Source organism: Panicum virgatum, chromosome 8N (genome assembly GCF_016808335.1).
Source record: "Panicum virgatum strain AP13 chromosome 8N, P.virgatum_v5, whole genome shotgun sequence".
Lineage (NCBI taxonomy): Eukaryota > Viridiplantae > Streptophyta > Magnoliopsida > Poales > Poaceae > Panicum > Panicum virgatum.
This window is the reverse complement of record NC_053152.1, coordinates 30,541,566-30,564,203: the sequence shown is the minus strand read 5'-3', so window position 1 is coordinate 30,564,203 and position 22,638 is coordinate 30,541,566. Positions and strand designations below refer to the sequence as shown.

General features: G+C 43.5%; 1 protein-coding gene across 1 annotated transcript; it reads left to right on the top strand.

The window, feature by feature from the left end:
* Window positions 1-8,179: 8,179 nt before the first annotated feature.
* On the top strand, window positions 8,180-9,668 carry LOC120686918 (zingipain-2-like). The gene is made up of 2 exons (XM_039969115.1): window positions 8,180-8,739; window positions 8,826-9,668. The coding sequence occupies exons 1-2, from the start codon at window positions 8,259-8,261 to the stop codon at window positions 9,389-9,391; spliced, it is 1,047 nt and encodes a 348-aa protein (XP_039825049.1). The 5' UTR covers window positions 8,180-8,258; the 3' UTR covers window positions 9,392-9,668.
* The last annotated feature ends 12,970 nt before the right edge of the window (window positions 9,669-22,638 follow it).

The following is a 22,638-nucleotide window of genomic DNA, read 5'->3' as shown; positions in this document are numbered from 1 at the left end:
TGGACATTAAGGGCATGAGGAGCGGCGGTTGGGGAAAGAGAAGGGAGAGGGACTGAGGCCTTCTTCCGACCAGGGTTTACCTAACCGTCGGTAACCGGTCCGGTTTGACCGGTTACCGGTCAAACCGGACCGGACCGGTTCCGGTTTGGTCTGGTATGAAACCGGTCCAAATTCAAAATTTAAATTTAAATTCAAAAAAATGAAAAATTCTCAAAAAATTCCTAAAAATACTTCAAGATGCGACGAATCTAATGATGTCAAATTTTCTCAAAAATTCGTTCATTTAGTATAGTTTGCGGGGATTTGAAGTTAAACAAAAAAAACGTGCATACAAAAGTATACAAATATAGTGTAAAAGTAGTAAAAAAAGGTTGGAGGGTTCATTTAGACTAAAATATATTATACAAACATTTATTTAGTATACTTTGCGGGTATTTGAATTTAAATAAAAAAAGAAAAAAAATTGAATTTGACCGGTTACCAGTCAAACCGGCCGGCAAACCGGTCAAACCGGCCGGTATACCGGTCTAATCGGCCGGTATACCGGTCCGAACCGTTTCAACGGGGGAATTTGAATTCAAATTTGTGTTTGGCCGGTTCCGACCGGTAACCGGACTAACCGGTCCGGTTAGCCGGAACCGGAGGTCGGCGGTTAGGGGCGACCGGTCGGATATTTTAACCCTGCTTCCGACAGCCTTCATCGTTTTAATATGAAGCTGAATGAGCTCTAGATCGTCCGATAGGCATGGACGGCTTGGATGGAGCCCGATTAGGGTTTCGGCTCCTGGCGGGCCAAACCGATTTGGGCCAAACTGGGCCACGCACGCTGCTGGTTTGCGCGACTCGGGAGTTTTCAGCCTGATTATGAGCTTTAGCCGAGTTTAAGTTTTAAAGTTTTTCTTTTACTATTTTGATGAGTTAAGCTTTAATTAAGTTATTGTTCACATTTAAAGGCTTTATTTAATTATTGTTGTTTATGTTTAAGGCTTTAATTATTTTTTGTTGCACTTATAATTACTAGCCTTATGTTTATTTAATGCTCATGAGTATTTATTTCACATTTGAGATATCTATTGTTTATAATTTTGAAAATAAGTTTGTTGCTTAATTTATCTATGATAGATATTTCTCAATTATGAATAGTGATATTTTCCATAATTTTGTTGTTATAAGATTAATTTAAGAATAATTATGGGAAATCATCATTGATAATGAGTTTATTTTGGGCTATTGAGGAGTCATGTTATTTCAAGCACAATTAATTTTATAAAGTTTGATGTGCTTGTTAAATGAGAAAAGAATATAAAGATTAATGAGCCTTATTTTTTTTGTGCAATAAAGTTTAAATTTCAGCGCAATTAAGTTTAATAATATTTTATGCACTGATTATATATGGTAAAGTTTAAGGTTTTATGAGGCTTATATTTACAGTGAAATTTGATCTCTTCTTGATTTATAGGTTATTTCACTGTTTAAGTTTGAGTTTAAAATTCTAGAATAAGTGTATTTGCCTTAATGTTTCCATTATGCTTTATTGATGAACATTGCATTAGTTTGTATTGTTTAAGCTGAAAAATTATATGTTTTCCACCATGTACAATTAAGATGCTCTCTAATCAAATGGAACTATCGGGAAGTTTGATTAGAGTACACTTGTAATTAATTCTGACCATCATTGTTTTAATTATGAGTTAATGATAAGTTTCGTTTGTTTTCCCATCGGTGATGCAAATTGAAACTTATGGCATGATTTTAATCAGACCATCGTAAGGTTAATCTTGTGTCTTTATGTGCATCTTGTTGTATAAGATTATCGAGACTTCAATTTTATGATTTTTCAGTGGATTATAAGGACTTACTAAGTACCATTGAGCCCTTTAATGGCAACAACTTTCCTAAGTGGAATAATAAGGTGTGTGCCGTACTCAGAGTTCTGGACTTTGATTATGCACTTTATGAGGATAAACCTGTTAATCCTTCTACAAGTACTGAGAATCATAATGAGCAATTAAGGGAGTACAACTCCAAGTTGGAGAAATGACAAAAATCCAACGAATTTGCAAAATTAGTTATTAAACATTCGATCTCAGATGTCATAAGGGGAGCATTTCCTTATATGAAGGGTGATAGGGAACTAAGTGTGAAGGGGTTTATGAACTCCATTGAGGAAAGTTCTAAAATTAATTATTCCAACTTCCTCATAAATAAGCTGTCTACCTCAGGTTATGATGGGCACAATGGATTAAGTATACACATTAAGAGCATGCACAATATGGCTGCTGAGTTGAAAGCACTTGGCAGGTTCATCTCTGATGATCTGCTAGTGCAATGTCTTATGGCTTCTCTACCAGAGAATTATAATAAACGTGCTCAAAATGTGGATACTCCAATAAGATATAAGTTATGCGAGTCACTTCATCAAGTGCAAAAGAAGAGTAATAAAGTTGTCTCATAAGCTCTTTTAAGTTAAAGTTTTCCCTAAATTTGGTGGATTGATTGAGATGCATTCCCAGCAGGTCATTAAGTCTGACCCATAAGATGAGGGGAGTTCAAGGGGAGCAAAGTCTAATGATGATGATGAAGACGAAGATGTTAAATGCTTCGCATTAGTTATATATATTTAGCCATATTTGTTTTCAGTAATAAGTGATTCTGAACATTTGCTAAGTTTTGAGATAATAAGTATATCATCATTGTTGATTTTGCTATCTTGTCAAGGAATTATTGTATATATTTCTTGCATATTGTGTAATGCTTCAATAAGTTGTTGATGAGACCTTGTCGAAATTGTGATATTATATTTGTTAAAATGACATTTCGAATGGGAGAATTGGAATGTCTCATCAAGTATAAGAGATACTCCAGTTGTAATGTCTCATAAGAATGAGAGATACTCCAGTCATTAGATATAAGACAATAATGAGCTATAACTTATCACCATGTTTTATTTGCCCATTAATAAAGGAAAGGCTGAATTAGTAAATCGGTGTATATATAAAGGGTGAATATGACAAACCATGCTCAATAACACCATTGTGATAGGAGAGATACTCCATAATTGCCAATCATCTCAAATAAAGTTAAGTGTGACTTTATTCATTATTCTGGCCATCGCTGATTAATGGATACGTGTTCACAAAGTTTTGTTGCTCTAGTTCATTTTAGCCATCGCTATTTGAGTAGTTCAATGAAGCTCGAGACTTTTGAAGTATGGCTTATATTTATCATTTCTGGCCATCGCTGTTTGGTAATATTTGGCCATAGGCTTTGCTGCTCTTGTTCATTTCTAGCCATGGTTGGTGTGGACATGATCAGTAAAGGAAGTTGATCAATGGTATACTAAAAGTAAAGAACTTATGTCATGATGAGCCACTATTTATGGATATCCTAATAAGTTTGAGGGGTACCATTTCTACCACTATAGTTGTCTCAACTATTGTGTTTCTAAAGAAATGCAAAGATTAGTTGTTTCAACTGTTGTGTTCTTAAAAGAATGCAGAGACTAGTGGGAGTCAGTGGGAGCTCGCAAAAGAGGAAGAGATGATTTGAAGAGATATGGGCTTAGTTTCCCGCATCAATGATTCAAATAAGATATTCTCATAATGTTTAATTCATGCCATCAATTAAGCAAATCTCTATCTTAAACTACCATATATTTTGTTGAGGTTTCTCATAAGTTAATTAATATGAACATGAAGATGTGGTATATAATAACTGTTGATGTTGGCATAAAGGAGTGAACCTCATTTGTTTTGAAGGTCACTATTAAGGAGGCCATAAATTGAGTCTATGAGCTTTAGTATAAATTTCTGATGGAATCAAATAAGCACTTTGCCATGAGTGTGATTCTGAAAGAGAATTAAAATACTAAGCTTATAGTTTACCATGATTCTAAATGTTCATGGATAAAGGTATGTGTTGAGATTAAGGTGGAAAACTTACTATCCTAATACTTAAGTGGATGATGCTCTACTAAGTAAAGTAGCGATTAGAATATGCCACTAAGGTTGAGAGCGTTTCTATCATTCAATTAGATTTAAATTAATCTTGGCGAAAGCCTCTTATGCTTTGGGCACTAATGTACGCTAAGATTGGACCAAAGAAGTATTAGGATTACCACTAGAGACGTAAGCTGCCTAAAGTGGTAAATATGAATAATGTTAAGATATGCTATTCTATTTTGCATAGTGAAGAAAATTATATCTAATATTCTAAAAATAAAGTTATGATATCCTAAGAATAAAGTTAAGATAAAGAAAAAGGAAGACGTTCCTTATGCTTCTGCTATCTGAAGCTTATGCATGAGTCTTTAAATGATTGACTTTGCATTTGTGAGCCGAAAACCTTATGTCTTTAGTATTATCCAAGAGAGGTCCACTTTATATGCACAAGACACTTAAGCATGCTTGTTTATTGTGAACTATTCAGTTAAAATTTCTGTACGAGTGTATGGATGTAAAAGTGCACATTAGATTATGTCCTTCATTCTTGCAGAAAAGAGCAATAATATTGAGAGCTCTAAGCAAACTTGGCATAATGAAAGTTGAGATTGTATAAGGCATGTTTTAACTTATCAAGCTTAAGTATTATATTTTGGTATAAAATTTGTGAACAGCAAATTTGTATTGCTATGATTGCGGTATTTATTCGAGTAACAACATAATTATTGATGATGTTTAGACTACTGATGATTAAGTATTATGTTGTGAAAGAAAGGTCCCAGGATCAAGTTATTAAAGTTGAAGAAATAAGTTTGAGTTAATGCTAGCAAATCTTATTCAAGACTTGTCACTCATCCCAGTTAAATTTTCACAAAATTAAGTATGGGATTTGTGAATAGTCTTGGAACTGATTCTGGATACATGATCGTTCCCAAATAAGTAATAAGCGTTCTATCGAGGTATTGCAGTGAACTGTAGGTAATGGGGTCCCGGTAGTGAATTAAATACTACTGACGACGCATTGGTCCGGTCTTACTGTTGTACTTAATGTGAACATAAGTTTAAAGCGAACCTAAGTTGTTAACCGTTCGATCAAGTGGGAGAATGTTGGAAATTTGTGATATCAGGATAACAACCTAGATCTGTATGGCAATAATTTCCATAAATTAGAGATAACATACCAAATAAATCATGTACCGTGATTGACAGGTACACCTAATGTTTCCATCTATAAGTCGGCCCCGGTCCTACAGTGCTATCTATAAATATGAGACAGAGGGGTACCCTCTATAACCCTAATCAGTTAATCTCGCGATTAGCAAAACACCAATCAATTAGGGCACTGGAGGGGCTGGAAGCACGACTTCCATATCTACTTCGTGGCAGGCACAAAGGAGGAGCTGCCGCACGTCATCAACACCAAGAACTTCATCAACAAGAGAGATCTAAATCTCTGCTATCGGTGAAGATCAAGTCTACTTCTACATCAGCCCTACTGCTACGACTACGGAGGCAATAATGGGATCGAAAGGCTCTAGTCAGTTTAATCTAAGATTTCCGCATTAAGTTTAATTAGTGATCATGATTAGGCTAAGCTAAGATTCTGTTTATGATTAATTAAATCTAACAACACGAAGTTTACTGATTTTCATGTTCTCATTGTATTCGAGTCCATTTAGGTTAGAATACATTGTTCGGATCTTATTATATACGCTTCACGTCCATGCATCAGTGATATATGTTGGACTAACCCACAATTTTTGTTGGAAACTTTGCATGCTTCAGAAATAAGTAAAGATTATTCTTTATGAAATACAAGCGAATTTTTATGAATACACATAAATGTTACTCTATTTTAATGACTCCAGATGACTTTTCTTTGAATGTAGGTGAATTTGAACAATAAAGGTGAGTTTTGCTTGAGAATAATATGGACTGTCATAGTTATGATTGCAACAAGAAGCTTCAGGACGGCGCTGATCAGGTGCTGGGCTGATTTTGGCTGGAAGTTCATCTCACTAGAAGCAGCTGTGTGCCCGGCTGTAGCACCTGTGTTTGGCTGCTGCAGCTGTGGGGCGGCTGCTGCTGCCGCAGCCGCACGCACAGCTGCAGCAGTGCAGCCGAATGGGGTGTATCCATGGTAGTTCCAATGGCTCTATACAAAGCGGTTACGTGGAGCTAGCATCGTACTGCTGGTGGGCCCTGCATGGGCAGGGTCTAGAAAGTTTATATTGAAGGCTGCGAGAGAAACGTGTACTGATCAATTAGTAGTCTCCGTCAGGAGTGCAAGTCATTAGTGGCTTCTTATATGTGGCCTAATATTTTGGTCAACAAAGCCTTCAGCCAGTTAGCTAAGCGCTGGAATAGAAAGTTCCATACATCCGTCCATCTAACGTATACGTAGGTTAATGTTGACGTAATCTACAAATTAAGGGTTCATGTACCCCTGGGATCTACAGATATATTATCAGTAGTCCTATCTTGTTCCACATTGGAGTGCGTAGCATACATTAATTAGCAGCTGACCAAACTACCTTGGAAGGGCTTGGATCGTCCTACACGCTACGTACTCTGCCAAACTGGGTCGCCAAACATAGACGAATGCCAATTAGTTTCAGACCTTTTCCTTGGTTTTCTGTACATCTGCAAACTGAACTTTGGATGCTGATGCTGGATTGTTCAAACAGAACAAAGATTGTACTCGGATTCGGTTGAAACATAAAAAAAGAATCGAATATACAGTCTAGCGTAGTATTAGAAAGTAATGGTTGTAACTATAAATGAGTATGGATATGATATCCTGCAAGAAAATACGGTGATACCTCGGGCAGATACTTGCTCTAGTTTGCTACATGTAATTTTACTCTTGTCCCCATCAAGTAAATAAAATGAATAGAAATGAAGATATAATTCTAGAGGCGGGTGATGACGTCATCTGCTCCAGAAAATAATTTCTTAGGGCGAGTGATGATATAATCTGCCCTTGGAAATTCTTTTCATATATAGTTAATATAAAAGAATATCATTTCTCATGTAGTCATAATTGACTCCGTGGTGTAGTGGTTATTTGTAAGGTACATGCGACAGTTCGAGTAAAGCGCAAAAAGTTGTATAACCTCGTCACTAACTACATGGTGGCTCCCTAAGTTCATGAAAAAAATTCATATTTTAAGTTGCTTCTATTTTTGAATAAATTTTCAAAATCAAGTATTAGGAGCGGCATTTTTAGGAAGGGTGGAAATCGATTTTTAGGTGTTCGTACCCGCTCCTAAAAAATGTCTTATTTTTAGCTGTGAGAAGTAGAGATGGTTGGTGTGTCAGCCCAATAAGTATTATTCTACCCACCCCTAAAAATATTTTTTAAGTAGTAATGCCTCCAGCAGCCATAAATTCCCTACTTGAATTCAAAGCTTTTGTTGGCTGCTTGTAAATGTCCATCAAATGTAAGAACTGAATTGAAATTCTGAAAAATACATGCTTTATTTGGGTAGTTAATTATTTTAGCATTCCAAAACTAATTTAGAAATCCTAGTCTTGCATGAACTTCTGGTATGTCTTCTTTCCTTGCTCTTGCATGCTAGAAGCAATGTTTCCTCATGTACTACGAATGAACATATCAAGAAATCAATCCCTTCTGCAGAACAGAAAATATATTTAGAGGCCACCACATTCCATTCAATTCTTTCTCCTATAACTTTATCTTGTCCATTCAAATACGTTTCAAGTTTTATTTTGAGTATTTTAAGGGAATGTAGTATCTTTGCTCTAACGATAAGATCAGTTGCCGAAGTTTCAAAAACCTGGGAAAACGTGTGCGAATTAACTTGGAGTCGTCTATGTTTCGCGAGGCAGTTTGGCCAAGTAGAATCCACTTGCTACCGTGTGGGACGATCCAAGGTAGTTTTGGTCATCTGCTAATTAATGCAATGCGTATTCCAATGTGGAACAAACTGTAGGATAGGAATGTTCCTTCTGTAGTTCTGTTTCATCATTTCTGCATTTTCCTCACCTAAGAGGATCGTCTCTATCTTCACAGCTGACGTCAAATATGAACCTACGTATACGTTGGCTAGAAAGACGCAACTTCGATACCAGATCAATTTAAGACCATTGACGGTTGACACAGAACCGACGTGTATCTAGGTTAGTCCTAGCGACCAGGGCATCGAAGGGAATTCGTAAGCTCAGTTCAGCTCCAAGCGCCCTTTAGCTTCTATATAAACCCTTGGGGTCATGACCTTCAAAAGCACACACCATCAGTAACCTAGCTAGCTTTATTCCGGGTCTCCAGCAGCGGTACTGTGATCTACAGCTACCATGGCTTCCTACATTGGCAGCAAGTCTCGCATCACGGCAGCCTTGATGCTGCTTGTTGCTGCCATAACCATGATGAGCCACATCTTCGTCGAGGTGGAGGCCCGGGACCTGTCGGCTGGAAGCGACGGCAAGGAGGCCATGAAGGAGAGGCACCACAAGTGGATGGCGCAGCACGGCCGCACCTACAGCAACGAGGCAGAGAAGGCGCACCGGTTCCAGGTATTCAAGGCCAATGCTGCTTTTGTTGACAGATCCAACGCTGCAGCTGGCAAGAAGTATCACCTGGCGATCAACGAGTTCGCCGACATGACCAGCGACGAGTTCATGGACATGTACACTGGCTTCAAGCCAGTGCCGACCGGGGTCAACAAGATACCCGGTTTTATGTACGGGAATGTTACACTGTCTTCAGATGACCAGCAGATGATTGACTGGAGGCAGAAAGGCGCAGTCACTGGTGTCAAGAACCAGGGCCAGTGTGGTAACAATTTAATTAATTATACGCATGTACATGCCTGCGTTTTGTTCATCAGCTTTGCGACAACATTCTTACTGCCAAATTCGCAGGTTGTTGCTGGGCTTTCTCTGCGGTCGCCGCCGTGGAGGGCATCCATCAGATCTCGACCGGCAACCTGGTCTCGCTGTCGGAGCAGCAGCTGCTGGACTGCTCCACAGACGGGAACAACGGCTGCAACGGCGGTCTCATGGACAACGCCTTCCAGTACATCATCGGCAATGGCGGCCTTACCACCGAGGACGCCTACCCTTACAACGCTGCACAGGGCATGTGCCAGTCCGTCCAGCCGACGGTCACCATCAGCGGCTACCAGGACGTGCCCAGCGAGGATGAGGCAGCGCTCGCCACAGCCGTTGCCAACCAGCCAGTCTCCGTGGCTATTGACGCTCACAACTTCCAGTTCTACAATGGCGGTGTGATGACCGGAGACAGCTGCGGCACGGACCTGAACCATGCGGTGACGGCAATAGGGTACGGCACGGCGAAGGATGGGAGCCCGTATTGGCTGCTCAAGAACCAGTGGGGACAAAACTGGGGCGAGGGAGGATACATGAGGCTCGAGAGGGGCACCGGCGCCTGCGGTGTTGCTAAGAAAGCCTCCTACCCGGTGGCATGAGCTACTAAAATAAATATCGACCTATATACATGAAGGCATGCGTAAGATAGTTCAAGGAATAAAGCATGCGGACACACATTGATCCTAAAATGTAAAGGAAGCACCTGAAACAGAATTTATGTGACACTTTTCTAAACTTCTATTTTATATTAACATGTAGCCCTGTAAGTCTGCTACACATGAATCGAAGGAGTGCAAAAGCAAGGTACCATGGTATATTGTAACCTTGTAAGTTTATATAATACATTTATACGAAGGATGTATCTGTTGGTTTTAAGTTGAAACTATTCTGGATCACAAGTATATTAACGTTCTACAAACTTCTGGTACATGTAAATGAATATGACAAAGGATTTACTCACTAACACCTAACAGATTGTTCCTGTATCCTAAAAGTACATAATGCTCCAAAATGATTTATACTTGCGAAAAATAACTTGTTCTAGCCATTTCCATGTTCACTTTGCTCATTAGATTTAAATGTGAATAAAAAACCATGCAAGCTAGATGGAGTTGGGATTCCGAAGATGGATTTGGATGCCATAGTGATACAGCAATCCGTGGAGGAAATCACAAGGAGGGAGGGCCAAGCCGCGCTCTGCAAATTGCTGGAATTAAACAATTTCATCTACATGCTCATAAGGAGCAGCATCTGATCCGGGTGCCATTGGATTATTTCTCTAGGCTGAAGAAGGCCCTCATCAACAAGTTTCAGGAGGTTAGCTTCAGAGCACTTACTTTTTCGCCATGAATCAATTGGCGGAATGACATTCTTCGACTGCTTCCCCTTCCCCTTGTTTGCATTCCTCTTGCTTGCCATCTCTGATGTCACGAGTCGCTGTGCTCGCTTGTGCTCGGAGGCTCTGGAGAGAGGCAGCCGAAATGCGTATGGGCGTAAGAAAGCGCTAGCGACTAGTTTGCTGGTGGGAGAAGGAGGCGGAGGAAGAACTGATCTAGATCTAGATCTAGATGTAGGAATGGCGGCGGCACTGGAGCGGAGGTAAACAAAGCGATAGCATAGTTAAAGTCGATTTACCCTCAGTCACAGCATGGTTAAATAACCACTGGAGTGGCAGAAGGGATTTCAAAAGCTATTTGTTTTGAAAAGCTATTTGTTTAACCATTTTTTAGGAATTTTATCCCAAGAAAAAGGGATTTCAAATTTCTGATTGAATAATCCAAATTAACCATCAAAACAAATTATTAATAAATTTTAGAGTATGCCACAATGTGTTTTGAATCCTTTTTCCAAATTCTGAATTTGGATTCAAGACTTGGGGGCTATGAGACATGTGTCATCAGCGGTTTGTTTGTCAAATTTATTTTTAAAGACAAAATGAAAGAAGATTCAAACTCAAGATGTATCCTCAGCCTGATTCTTCGATTCAACCTAAGTCTCGGGGGGTACTCCATATGGAGTGCGATTCTCATCGCACCCCATATATGAAGATTATTTATGAAGATTCAAAATCTACTCGGGTAAGAACACCACGTGTTGACGCAAAAATCCCACTGGATAGATCTTCGCACTCCATGTACGCTAGGGCCGGGGACATGTGCTTCATTCCGAGTACCGAACCCAACGGCGCGCGTGTGGTGCGCTTGGCGTGCCAGTCAATTTGACCTACAATTGATAAGGAGCATAAACGTTAAATTCCGGGGGCAATCGGCTAGCCAGCCGATACCGATGACATCAGTAATCGACTATCAGACAGCCGATCTGAGGAAGCAAGCTGGTATAAAACGACGCAGCTCCAAGAACAACACCTAGATTCAAATCCAGTCGGCTATGGTGATGCAATCACTTGGGAAGCCGATAGCGAGCAAATCTAAAATGGATAAATTATGGTAAAGGCTTAAAATAAACTTGATTAAACGGATTAATCTAGAAAGATGTAAACAGTTACCAATAACTTATGGTAAGAGCTTAAAGCAAACCAGATTAAATGGGTTAACTTAGCAAGATCTAAGCAATTACTGATAACTTGTGATAAAAGCAGTAAAAAGCTAGACTAAATGGATTAATCTAACAGATTGGTAATGTTTATCGATAAATTGGTGAACAAGTTAAATTCCGCCGGACGGATTTAACGTGCTCGATAACTTGAGCGCTATAGACAGAGGAAGAAGCGATGCGCTGTCAACCTTAGGCTATCTACGCAATTCGACTCGAAACTAACCAGCAAACGATGAACGTGCCTGCTGAGAAGAACTCGTAAAGGGAAAAAGCTATTGCAACTAGGATTTTGGTGAAGTCGCCGACATGAAAGGTAGATGCGTTGAATGTAAAGTTTTTGTTTGGATATGGTTGATCAGAGTTTATAAATGATGGGGGTTTGCTATTTATTGCCTAAACCTAGACCCCGATGCCGATACAGAAAGAAGATTACATCTTGACTAACAAGCAAACAAACTTTCCTAAACAAACGACACGAAATCTAAAAGATAACTTGCCAACGTGATCTTGTCGGCTCCTTCCTTCAGCTCCATCGGCTGTGACTTTCCTTGCCCATAGGCCCCATTCGCCCCTTTTCCTTCCTTGCTTCAGCATCGGCCCATTCTTCATCGGTTGCATGCTCATCACATTGACACGTGCTAAAAAATGGTGTCAACACATGTCCCCCAGTTTCAGAGTATGAAGGCTTCATGCTTCGAAACTTTGCAGATCCAATGTCTCAATTTGCATGATCACTTTATGGACTCAACACCTCGGCTTTTCTGACATTGCTCTTTCATAGCCAGTGTCTTTCTTCAAATTCCTTACTAGAATTTTGGTAATGCAATCTGATCATGAGCCTCAGGGTAAAGCTTACGATACATGAATGCCAATTCTTTGGGCTTCAAGCCGAATTGATTTCTCATCACATCAGCTATTTGCGCTGACCAGTCAACGACCTGCAGCGCAACAACCTATTGTTGGACAGGTGGCCGCTGTGCCTGCGCCTACATGTACGATGCGGTTGCAGAGCTGGAGGTGCAGGAGGTTGAACTGGTGCTTGCTGTGGCTCCAGTGGTGGTGCTGGCACTTGCTGCTGCTGCTGCTCAGGCATAGACTGTTGCTGCTGGGCTGCCCCCCGTGCCTGCATGTTCATCATCCGTGCCATGGTGTTCATCACCGACCAGACAGCCGATGGATCGTATTGCGGGTGTGGAGTCATCGGCTGCAGAGCCGATGGCAACACCTGAGGACTGCCCACCTGCTGTTGAGGGGACCGTTGGTGAGCCACCAATGGTAGTGATCACTGGGGTGAAGGCGGAGTGCCCTGAGCGAATCCCGCTTGGCCTGTATTATCCTGGTGCTACAGTCACGTGTTGTTCATCATGTTCGGTGGCATCCCTAGAGATGTAGGGACCTAACCGAATGGAGTGTTGAACAGATTCTTCGGCGTCAGAGCAGCCATCGGCGATGTGATAGTGTACGTCACGACGGCATCAGAGTTCCAACTGACTGGAACACCGGTGGCTGGAAGAACGATGGCGGCATAGGAGTGGATCCTGCGCCTGTCGATGCTGCACTGGGTGACATCGGCTGGGAGCAGATGCCTACTGCAGCGGAAGCTGTAGCCCTGCTGGCTGTGACGGCCAATGTCTCCGGCTGGGAGTAACACGGCCCTGTGTATCCAGGATACCATCTTCCACTCACCATCTTATACATGGCATTCTGGACGAAGTTCATCATGACCTTCCACTGGTTGATCAGCGCGTGATGCATGACCTGATCGAACATCTCCTAAAACTTGGCGGAGTATTCAGTAATGGTCATGTGGTGTGACGTGGGGAAATCCATCTTCTGGATCACCTTGCCTTCCCTCCCGACCATGCTAAAGGACTGAAGACAAGCAGCTTTGAAGTCGTCGATGGCTTGGGCCAATTGCTGCTTCTAGGCGTCGCTGAGATTGTCCTCAGTGATGGTGATGACATTGCTGGTGCTGATCTTCGCGTTGGCGCTGTACATCTTTGGCCGATTTGACATGATCGTGTTGATGTAGGTGTACATGATGTTACATGGATGTTGATGACGTGTCCCACCGGGCATGCCAAGAAATGTGTTGACACAAAAATCCCGCCGGACGGATCTTTGCACTCCACGTACACTAGGGTCGGGGAGATCTGCTTCGCTCCGAGTACCGAACCCAAACGGCGCGTATGTGGTGTTCTTGGCGTGCCAGTCAATTTGACCTGCAATTGACAAGGAGGATAAACGTTAAATTCCGGGGGGCTATCGGCTAGCCAGCCGATATCGATGATGTCAGCAATCGGCTATCTGACAGCCGATCTGAGGAAGCAAGCTGGTCTAAAATGACGCAGCTCCAAGAACAACACCTAGATTCAGATCCAATCGGCTATGGTAATGCAATCACTTGGGAAGCCGATAGCTAGCAAATCTAGGCTGGATAAATTGTGGTAAAAGCTTAAAACAAAGTAGATTAAATGGATTAACCTAGAAAGATCTAAACAGGTACCGATAACTTGAGGTAAGAACTTAAAGCAAACAAGATTAATCGGGTTAACCTGGCAAGATCTAAGCAATTACCGATAATTTGTGATAAAAGCAGCAAAAAGCTAGACTAAATTGATTAATCTAACAGATTGATAACTTTTATTGATAAATTGGTGAACAAGTTAAATCCCGGCGGACGGATTTAATGTGCTCGATAACTTGAGTGCAATAGACTGAGGAAGAAGTGATGCGCCATCAACCTTGGTCTATCTACACAACTCGACTCGGAACTTACGAGCAAACGATGAATGTGCCTGCTGAGAAGAACTCGTAAAGAAAAAAAGCTACTGCAACTAGGGTTTTGATGAAGTCGCCGACATGAAAGGTAGATGCGTTGAATGTAAGTTTTTGTTTGGATGTGTTGATTAGAGTTTACAAATGACAAAGGTCTGCCATTTATAGCCTAAACCTAGATCCTGATGCCGAAACACCAAGATTACATCTTGACTAATAAGAAAACAAACTTTCCTGAACAAACAACACAAAATCTAAAAGATAATTTGCCAACATGAACTCGTCGGCTCCTTCCTTCAGCTCTGTCGGCTGCGACGCTCCTTGTGGCCAATAGGCCCCATTCGCCCCTTTTCCTTCCTTGCTTCAGCATCGGTCCATTATTCATCGGTTGCCTCCTCATCACATTGACATATGCCAAAAAACGGTATCAACACCACACAGCCTTGAAGCAGTCAGGAAGGTACTCAGAAGGCACGTTCTAGGCAAAGTTCAAGGAACTCGAGGACAACTTCAGAAGTACTCGGAAGCCTGTCCTACTCAACTACAAAGCGTACAAGGGCTTGTCAGACCTTTAAAAAATCCCTCGAAGGCGGGCATGATTTTGAACCGCCTCGGTTAATGCCTGCGATTAACCGAGGCGGACATTTTTCATTAACTGAGGCAGTTACAAAAAACCACCTCGCAAAATCGATTAACAGAGGCGGGCGCCTCAAAATGTCCGCCTCGGTTAATAGACATTAATCGAGGTGGTTGTTTTAAAGCAAACACCTTAGTTAATACATAAACCGAGGCGGACACTCTAGAAGGCCTGCCTCAGATAATACTAGCCCATCTTGAAGCCCAGACAGCCTATTTGGGCCTAGTATCACCCACTGAATATATATAGGGTGACTTAGGGTTTTTGCTCTCTCACTTCTCTCCCTCACCCTCAGCCCATCGCGACGCTTTCACTCCCCTCCCTGAGCGCACCGCACCCTCCCTCCCCTCCTCTCCCTCCCTCCCTAAGCACGCCGGCCCGGCCTCCCTCTCCCTGAGCACGCCGGCCCCTCCCTCTCCCCAGAGCGGGGCCGCGGCGGTGCACGGCATCGGCGGCAGGGGCAGGACGTGGAGGCGGCCGGTGGGCGCGGCGGCTGCACGCGGCGGGTGCGGCTACGGGTGGCGGGACGCAGCCGCGGGTGGCGATGACGGGCGTCGGGCTGCAGGAGGCCAGAGTGGCAGCAGGCGAACCCGAGGCTGGATCCGGCGGCTGCGTGCGGTGGCGATGGGCTTGGCAGGCCTTGGTTGGGCCCAGCGGGCTTTTTCTCTTTTTTTTAATTTTTCTTTGATTAACCGAGGCAAGCAGCAAAACCACCTCGGTTATGGCCACGATTAACCGTAACCTTCACTCTGAGGCGGTTGCAGAAAAAGTTTCGGTTAATGCTTTTTGCCCTCCTCCGTAAAGATTTTGGTAGTAGTGATGATACCTGATGTGGCACACAGATTTGTACGGAATAAGGGATGCGGCATGTCCCATACCCTGACAATATGTAGCGGACTAGTAAAAGAGCAAGACTAGTCGGTACAGAAGAAAACTACTCTGAGTAGTACTCGGGTCCGATTCCTAGGCTAGTATCAATCTAGGGTTTCATGTAATCCTGTCCCCCAGGCTATACAAGGGCCGGAAGGCCCCGCCCCCTCCAAAGCATTAACCTTCCTCAGGCAATACAAACCACCAAATAAGACGTAGAGTGTTACACAACTCGCGGTTTGAACCTGTATAAACCTTGTGTTGCTTGCACCATCATGTTCATGATCTCGGTAACTCCCTGCCTATAATCTACTACCTTAGGGTATCCCTAGATAGGCTTGCCGGTAAAATACCGATACTGAGCTTGAGCAAGTGTGCATCTTCTTAAGGCCAAACTTTGCTAGGTCAAACTACTAACTCATGAGCCGACTAGAGACTATGAAACCTGAACTAAATCAAGTATCCTTCGTCTTCTTATGACACTTAAAAATAGAAAGGTCCTTAATCTTTATGTCCATATTCTTAACACATATTTCCATGCAAATTGAAGGGTGTCCTTTCATATTTCATATGCGATATAACCACTAATTGATATTTCCTTCAAAATACACATTGGCCACAAACGGTTATCATTAATTAGCAAACTTACCGTATGCATCAATCGGTCTAGATGTTTTCAGTACGTGATCAATTATATTGACTGACCGGGTCAAGTCTTTCAATACATTTTTCTTGTTTGGTTCACGTTTAGGTACGTCACCAAAATTTGACTACCATGTCATGTTGCTGGGCATTCCCTGCTGTGGCAGCTGTGGAGGCGATTCGAGATCACGATATGGTAGCAACTTCAATAGACTCTGACAACTATAACAGCTACAAGCATCGTCCACAAGACCGGCCTTCTGCTACATCATCGACAGATGACAGCTACCCGCTACCTTAGAATGGCACCCAGGGTATGTGCCACTTGGTCGAGCCTGCCGTCACAAGCAATCAACGTCTTCCAGTACTGTGGAAGAATTGTTTTTTTTTTCAATAAGGCCGCAGTCCGCACAACAATTGTTTGATTTGCATGGTACAAGTTTTTCAAAAAAAAAAATTGCAAGGTACATTGATGCGGCATCGGACAACATTTTGATTTGCCTCGAACAATTGTTCATTAATTGTGGAAATCGCTAGTTCAGAAATTATGGAAATTGTCTTTGATCTTTGATATTTTTCTTAGCCACATTTGAACCCAGGATTAACAGTACTACAGAAATGGTCATTACAAATGGCCTATCACCGCCGCCGGTGATGTGTGGATCCTCTCCCTACTCTCCTGTGACCTCTCTTTTCTCCACCCCTCCTCCCTTCTCTCCCCCAAGTTCCCCTTCTCCCTTCTCTCCCCCAAGCCTCCATTCCTCCCCTGCTTCCCTCCCACGCACCCCTTCCTTGCCCTTCCCTCTACGCTCCTTTCCTCCACTAGCTCCTACGCTGGCTCCCCTTCCTCCCTTCCCGCTGCCTCCCCTCTCTTTCCCTCCGTTACCCTACAGATCTGCGGCGGCGGCGCGAAGCTGGCCGCGGAGCGGAGCTGCGGCTCGCGGCGAGCACACGGCGGCGGTGGGAGCGTGCAGCGGGAGCTCGGGGATGCGGCGGACTTGCGGCGGGGGCGGGGTACTGAGGAGCGATAGCGGCAAGACTAGCAGCGGTGCCGTGCACATCAACCTCCATGAGGTACGGCGCCCCTCCCTTCTGCTCCCAACGTCTCCCCACTACCCCTAAACTCGTCTTCCCTCTCTTCCCCCCGCAGATAGGGACTGGTCTCCCCACTACCCCTAAACTCGTCTTCCCTCCCTTCCTTTGCCCTTCTCGGCCGGGGCCTGGTGGAGCCGCGGCGGTCATTGCAGCAGCGAGAATGGTGCGGTGTTGCGGCACATCGCGAAGCGGGGTGCGGAACAGTGCGGGGCCCCAATGCACAGTAGCGGCAGTAGCACGTGGGGCCGCGGCGGCACTCGGAGCAGGGGCGGCGATGGGGAGCGCTGCTCCGTCACCAACGAGTTAAGTCCAACGCCCCCCAAAACTAGCGGTGATAGTCATTTTGAACCGACAGTGATGGGGGCGCTAGAGTAGTGAAATCTAGACATTAGTCCAGGGTCCAATGGTTAGTGGGCATGGGAGATCTTAATTTAGTTCCGGTTGGAGCCACCAACTGGATCTAAAAATCATCCTTTAGTTTCGAGTGGTATTACCAATTGGGACTAAAAGTTCAAAACTTTTAGTCCGGTTGTTGATACTAACCGGGACTAAATGTAAACTTTTTAGTCCCGATTGGAGGCTCCAACCGGGACCAAAGGATCCTTCATATGTTAGTTTAAAAGAAATGCACCCCTGGGTCACATGGGCTATATAGGTGGAGCGGTTCAGAAGCTTTACGCGAGATAAGAGGCCTCGGTTCGAGTCCTGCAGACTGCAGGAGTTGGTGGTGGGACCAAAAGGTCTCGACCTTGTTGTCCCGGTTGGAAAATCATGATAAAATTTGTTTCTCTGTACCCGTGAGTATTTGTTTATTCATGTACAACACATGAGTTTACTTGTTCAAACTGACTCCAGATGGCAACAATATTGTGTGATTTGCCCATTTAGAAGCCCACCCGCACAACAAAGAACAATCAGCACAAAAGGAGCTTGGACGGATGCACCACCCTTGGTGGATGATCGATTGAGATGGTAACAGTTGAAGAGGGCACTGTTAGGGCTCGCAGGTGCGACTGCGAGCGCTCGTGTGGCAACAGGCCCACTTGTGGCCCATGACTAGAGGTGGTAAAGAGTTTTGAAGTTTGACTTAGATTATATGAGAGTCGAACCAAAGAGCCTGATTCTAATCTTATAAAATTTTAAGTTAAAAATAAATAAGAATCAACTTGTATTATGAAGGGACAGCCATGCCCTATTACCACCCTACCATGACATGTCGCCATCACTGCCATCGGATCCGCCATTGCTGGCTTTGATACTATTCTGTCGGCTTCCCATGCCCTCACCCTCTAATCTTGGTCCGCCAGTTGTCTTCCCAACTGCTGGCGTCTGACGCCATCACCACCACCGTGCGCGCCCCTGTGCAACCCGCGGCTCCCTTCAGGCTTCCCTACCACCCCAACCCTCTCTCTAAACCCCGCCGATCAAACATAACAAACAGCCTGTTTACGATCAAAATTAGTAGCAGACCGGACCAATCAATCCAGGCGGTCTAAGCGGTCTGTGATGCTGTAGCCGATCCGGCAGGAGCCGATCGGTCTGACCGTTTCATGAGGAGTCCGAGTATAATTAGAGAATTTTGTAGATTTAAATTTGTAAAAAGGATTTTTTGCGGGGTAAGTCTTTCCCACCCTATAAATATAAAGGGTCACGGCCGATTGAGGGATACAACCCAATCGAATCTACAATACCAAACTATCTTTATCATTTTTACCTTTCTTCCTCATTACCCTATTTTTCCAACCTCGACATGCTGTTCTTCTTTTGCCTCCATGGCGTTTGAGGACGCCCTAGCTGGCCTGCCAAGTCTAGGGCAACCCTACGCGCGTTCGCCCGACGGGATCCCTCTCGGGTGAGCGTTTGTCGGATCGTCGTCGTTCTGCACGGCGACAGGTTTGACCGGTCTGACCGCCCCATGCAAAAAGTGTTGCAAGGAGCTCCTCCTCGCGTCGCGCGACCTAGCGCGATTCGTGTGTTGGCCCGTACACTACTAGAAAACGGGCCTTGGGCACCGGTTGAGAAAGGCCAAAGGCACCGGTTTCCCAACCGGTGCCCCGCAACCGCGACCATTGGCCTCTACTTAAGACACCGGGTTTTTCAACCGGTGCCTTAGGCTTCCATTGGTACCGGTTGGAAATACCAGCCGGTACCAAAGAGGCTTCCACACTGACGTAAGGTGGCAGCCCCTTTGGTACCGGTTGGAAATACCAACCGGTACCAATGACCTTTTCCCTTTTTTTCCCAAATCTAGTTTTGTTTGTTATATTTATTACTGTTTATTCTTTTATAATTGCTAAACGCACTCAAGCTCTACAGTACTCTACGTTCATTGGTTGTTCGTGTTTGTTTTCAGAGAATATTTGAAACTAACTAAAAGTGAAATGCGAGCATATAATTAAGCTAATTAGATGAACTAATATATTTGCAAATTTACAAACATCAAGGCATAATGTTTAAAAATATTTACAAATGTACAAGTCATATTAGCCGTCCAACTACTAGTCCCCTCAGGATGTCGATGAAAGTCCTCTATAGATGTGACCGTCGTGGTAGAACTCGCCTCTAGGATGCAAGATCTCGTTCAAAATGAATCCGGCAAGCTGCTCGCACACGGCGTTGATCCGATCAGTAGAGTAACATTCATACCCCATTTGAGACATCTATCATTTAGGAAAAAAGCATTAACATTATGTGCGTTAGTACAATTATGAAAATATACTAGTGAACGGTTTGGACGTACTCTCGTTTCTTCATCAGTAGCCTTCCCGCATGGAGTCATGATGTGCAAGTAGTCGCATACATAGTACCCGCACCAATCAGTTCCTTGTTGTTGTCTCGCACACTTAACGAGAAACAAATAAATTACTCAATTTAGAACAATTTGGGATTATATACTTAACTAGACAAATCTTTATGAATGAACATACCGGATAATCCATGTTAACGTTCAGTTCGGGCCTCCATTGACCACGTCCTTTGTTATTTTTCACAAATTTTTTCTAAACCCTGCGCTCAAAGTTAAGTTTGATATTCAGGAATTGTTATTAACAGAAAAAAGATTTGATTGTGCAAACTGAATTTACTTGTTCAAGGGGTCTATGATATGTTGGATTGCGGACTTTGGATTTCTCATTGAGTCAAAGACTATAAGATTGCCGGTCTCTACGGAAAGTATGAGTAAAATCCAATGATAACTGCAGATATAGATAGGATATATACATAAATGTATTAGACAACTTAGTATTTATTTAGTAATATAAGAGAGGTTTGAGTCGATCAAGGTTTACCCAAAGTTGTATGGTATGAATATATAGGATTTGTAACTTTGCCTAGTCAACGAATCGTACATGTTTTCGCACGTTTCCATGTAACTTTCGTTGATCAATTTCTGGTTGACTAGCAAAAGAGACATGAAGCCGATCTGATGGTGACATCCATGTTTTCGGCTTCTTTGGATCTCCTGTCTAAATGATGCAATAGAAATTTTATAATGCACACATATAATTATATTTTTGTTAATAAAAAGTATTAATGTAGAGGTAAGTGATACTTACAAAACCCAAATGGTGATGATAGAGGCGTCGAGGGCTTGTCGATGGTAAATGTGATATAAATTTTGGAATTACACCCAGAAGTCGTCCTCCCCGCGGAAGAAATCATGTTCACGGTACTTGACTCCAAACATTTTCCCTTCGTCTTTCGCCATTCGCAGGTACCATCTATGCAAATTGAACATCTGCGTGCCTAGACTTTTCTCCTCTTCCTCAGTGACAAATGGTTTTCCATGCTGGAATGGAGTAATAGTGCGAGCGACAGGGATTTTTGCCTCCACATGCCTCGTTGCCTCCTCTAGCATTAATCCAGTTTCAGAAAGAAATATTGCGGCCTGTAGGTCCGCTTGGAGTTGTACGTCCGTCGGATGTAGGAGTGGCAACCCTGGCACCCGGAGGGGCTCGAGTTCTTTTTGTTGTGTGCCAAGCTGAGGAATGGTCTTGCCACATTTTTTCTTCAGATTTCTCACCTTGTGTGCCTTTGTCAGACTACGATCATAGTCCGAGGGTAAGCTTTTCGGTTTTGGTGGGTTGTCTAGGTTTGCGAGAAGCTTTTTCCCTAGTTCTAGAGGTACATTTTCCCTCGGCGGGGGGACTTTAGGCTTTAATTGTTCTTTTATATATCGAGCAGTCTCCTCTTCCAACTCCTCGGCGGTTTTCTCGTAGGTTAATTGTCTTTTGACCGTTTTCTGCTTCTTCTTTGAGGGTCCAGCCGCTGGGAGGGATGCTATCTTTTTCTTTCCCTTTTCTAGTGTAGGAGGAGTTGGAGTACTCGTGGCCCTTTGCGTCGGCGGAGACGGTGGTGAAGGAGGTGGTAGTGGGGACGGCGGTGAGGTAGGCCGCGGAGATGGGCGATCCGGGTGCAACCCAGCTGTGCCCCTTTGGTTCAGAGCTAGCTGCACCGCCTCATTGACCCTAGCGTCCATATGAGATTCCAAGGACGCAACCTTCTTGTTCATCTTTTCTTCTATGGCACGAAGTTTCTCTTCCTATTCGGCTTTGCTCTTTCGGTGAGTCTTGTAAGAGGGATCTCCGGCCCAAGCAACTTTCCATGTGACCATGCCGATGCCGCGGGCTCGTCCAGGGTGTTCCGGATTCTTTAATGCCCTTGTCAGCTCATCATTCTCCCTTTGAGGATGGAATGTTCCTTTTTGAGTCTCATCTATTTCAGTGACTAGATCGCGGGACACTTCTTGCATATGCTCAGGCACGACCAAACTTACATCCAACTGGTTTAGTGTCACGCCATTAGCAAATAACCACCACTTGAATCTATCCGGCCAATCCCAAGTCGTCGGCCTGATGCCTCTATCTATAAGGTCCTGCTCCATCTTCTGTCATTTTTTAACTGACTTCTTGTACCCGCCAGCCCCAAGGTGGTGGCTGTACTTCTTATTTGCTGCATTCACCTTGGCTTGTTTGGATTTTTTTGGGCTTCCTCTGATAGTTTGTATTGTTTGAACTCCTCCTAGTATGGTTTAACCTGAGGAAGATCGTCCCAGATCGGCTCCTTATCCTTCTTGATGTAATTGGTTTACAACTTCTTCTTGAAAGTTGCAAAGGCAAGGGCCATCTTTCTCAAGGCACATTTCTTCACAAATTCTTGGTCAACTCCTTCAGAAAGAGTGAACATATCCTTGAGTTCTGCCCATAGCATTTCCTTCTGATGTGCAGGCACGGCGTGTTGCTGTTCTTCGGGTTTGGTCGTTTTCCATAG